Source organism: Gavialis gangeticus, unplaced genomic scaffold (genome assembly GCF_001723915.1).
Source record: "Gavialis gangeticus isolate Ggan-Ray unplaced genomic scaffold, GavGan_comp1, whole genome shotgun sequence".
Classification (NCBI taxonomy): Eukaryota; Metazoa; Chordata; order Crocodylia; family Gavialidae; genus Gavialis; species Gavialis gangeticus.
The window spans coordinates 41,730,749-41,732,471 of record NW_017728994.1 but is presented as its reverse complement, the minus strand read 5'-3'; the positions used below and the strand labels follow the sequence as shown (position 1 = coordinate 41,732,471).

General features: G+C 39.2%; 1 protein-coding gene across 1 annotated transcript in view; it reads right to left on the bottom strand.

The window, feature by feature from the left end:
- Positions 1-85: 85 nt before the first annotated feature.
- Positions 86-1,723, bottom strand: part of CC2D2B (coiled-coil and C2 domain containing 2B) — a 54,478-nt gene continuing 52,840 nt past the window's right edge. The window contains exon 13 of the mRNA XM_019502650.1: positions 86-508. Within this exon, the coding sequence (XP_019358195.1) occupies positions 323-508 (186 nt within the window). The 3' untranslated portion in view covers positions 86-322. The remainder of the gene's footprint in view (positions 509-1,723) is intronic.

Sequence of the window (1,723 nt, the reverse complement as noted above, 5' to 3'; positions counted from 1 at the left end):
CCCACCCAGACCCTGCTAACCCCCCAGTCCTCCCAATCCCTTCCACAGACACTGCCTGCCCCCCAATCCTCCTAATCCATTCCATGCATTCCACTTGCCCCCCTCACTGCACCAGCTGCTACAGGTTGCTTGCATCCTTGATTTACCCAGCCCCTCTACTAGTCCCACCATCCCAACTTAGATCAGGTGGCCATTTTTAACTTGAACTAACCTCCCCAAATATCTGTATCCAGACTAAACTTTATTGCCCAACCTGCATTCATAAATGATCATTTTTCCCAGGACAGCCACCACATGGTTGCTTAGATTTAAACACTATTTACTAGTGACAGACCAAAGAAACTAAGTAGATCCACACAGATAAAATGTTGTTTGGATATGGGTGAAGGTATACAGCAAGAGAAAACTCCGTGTTGGGGATTTCTGAAGAATGAATGCCAGTTTGATGCACGGCTTCATTTATTGATTGCAAATTTATATAAGGCATCTGGATAGGATACCCTGTGACCTGGAAAAATATAATATTACAGTTATAGCTACAATTTGAAATGTTTATTCTGTAAACAAAACTACATCTTTATCCACAGTACCTTTGCAGTTAATTTGCATTTACATATAAAAATCAGTACCATGAATTGATTAGAGTTTGTAATAAAGAATGATAATTCCCTTATGAGTCCTTCACAGTCCATCTAGTTATTAGACAACTAATTTTTCAGTTATCAAATGTATTTTCTCTTTGAATAGTCCCTTCATTGTGAAGATTATATTGTACACATTTTTATCATATTACAAAGTTGTACTGTAAAAATTGTATTGTCTTAAGGAACTCCCTCAGGCAGCAGGCTGGACTAGATGACCTCTGGAGGTCCCTTCCAGCCCTACTTCTCTATGACTCTATAATTGAGAAATAAATTATTGTTCCTTTCTCGTATTTTTGTTGTTATAAAATCAGATGATACAATCCTACCCTCACTCCAGTCAATGAAAAGTTTGCTTTTGACTTCAGTTGGGCCAGAATTTCATCCAGAATGTTCCAGCTAGCTGTTTTATTTAGGTAAGTGAAAAATAACTTCATATCAATCAGAAGTTGAATGCCAAAATGAATGCTAATTTACATATATCTTGGTGTTTTATTCTTGTTTCAGGCAAATTTTAGGTATATAAATGCACCATTCTACATTTTTATATCATAATTTATTTCTATAAAAATACAGGGAAAAATTCTCAAACCACGTGTCTATTTATGTTGGATAAAACAGGCCATCTTCTGCCTGAGAGAAATTCACTCAGTGCAGACGCTGTGGAGACAGATGTAAGAGTATTCTAAAGACCCCCTGGCAATTTCTCACATAGTGGTAAGGAGCAGCATGATGGTGGTAGAACAATAGCGTGCAACACTGCAGCCAGTGCAGAATAGGGAAACTAAAGTGGCATTATACGCCTCTGCAGCCTCTGTAACAGCACAGAACTGTTTGGTAGGGCTGTGTGAAGCTTTGGTAGCTGATTCAATTTGGAGGACATTCGGCCCGATTCAGGGACCAAATCTCCAAATCTGAATTGAATTGGGAGTCCAAGTAAAAGCTCCGAATCGATTCGAAGCATCTGAGTCAATTCGGAAAAGCTTCAGAAAAGATTTGGACAAGTCAGAAACTCAGCCATAGACTAAACAGGTAGCTGACAGCTGCATCCAGATGGTAAGTCTGTTGGGGTTGGGGGAAGT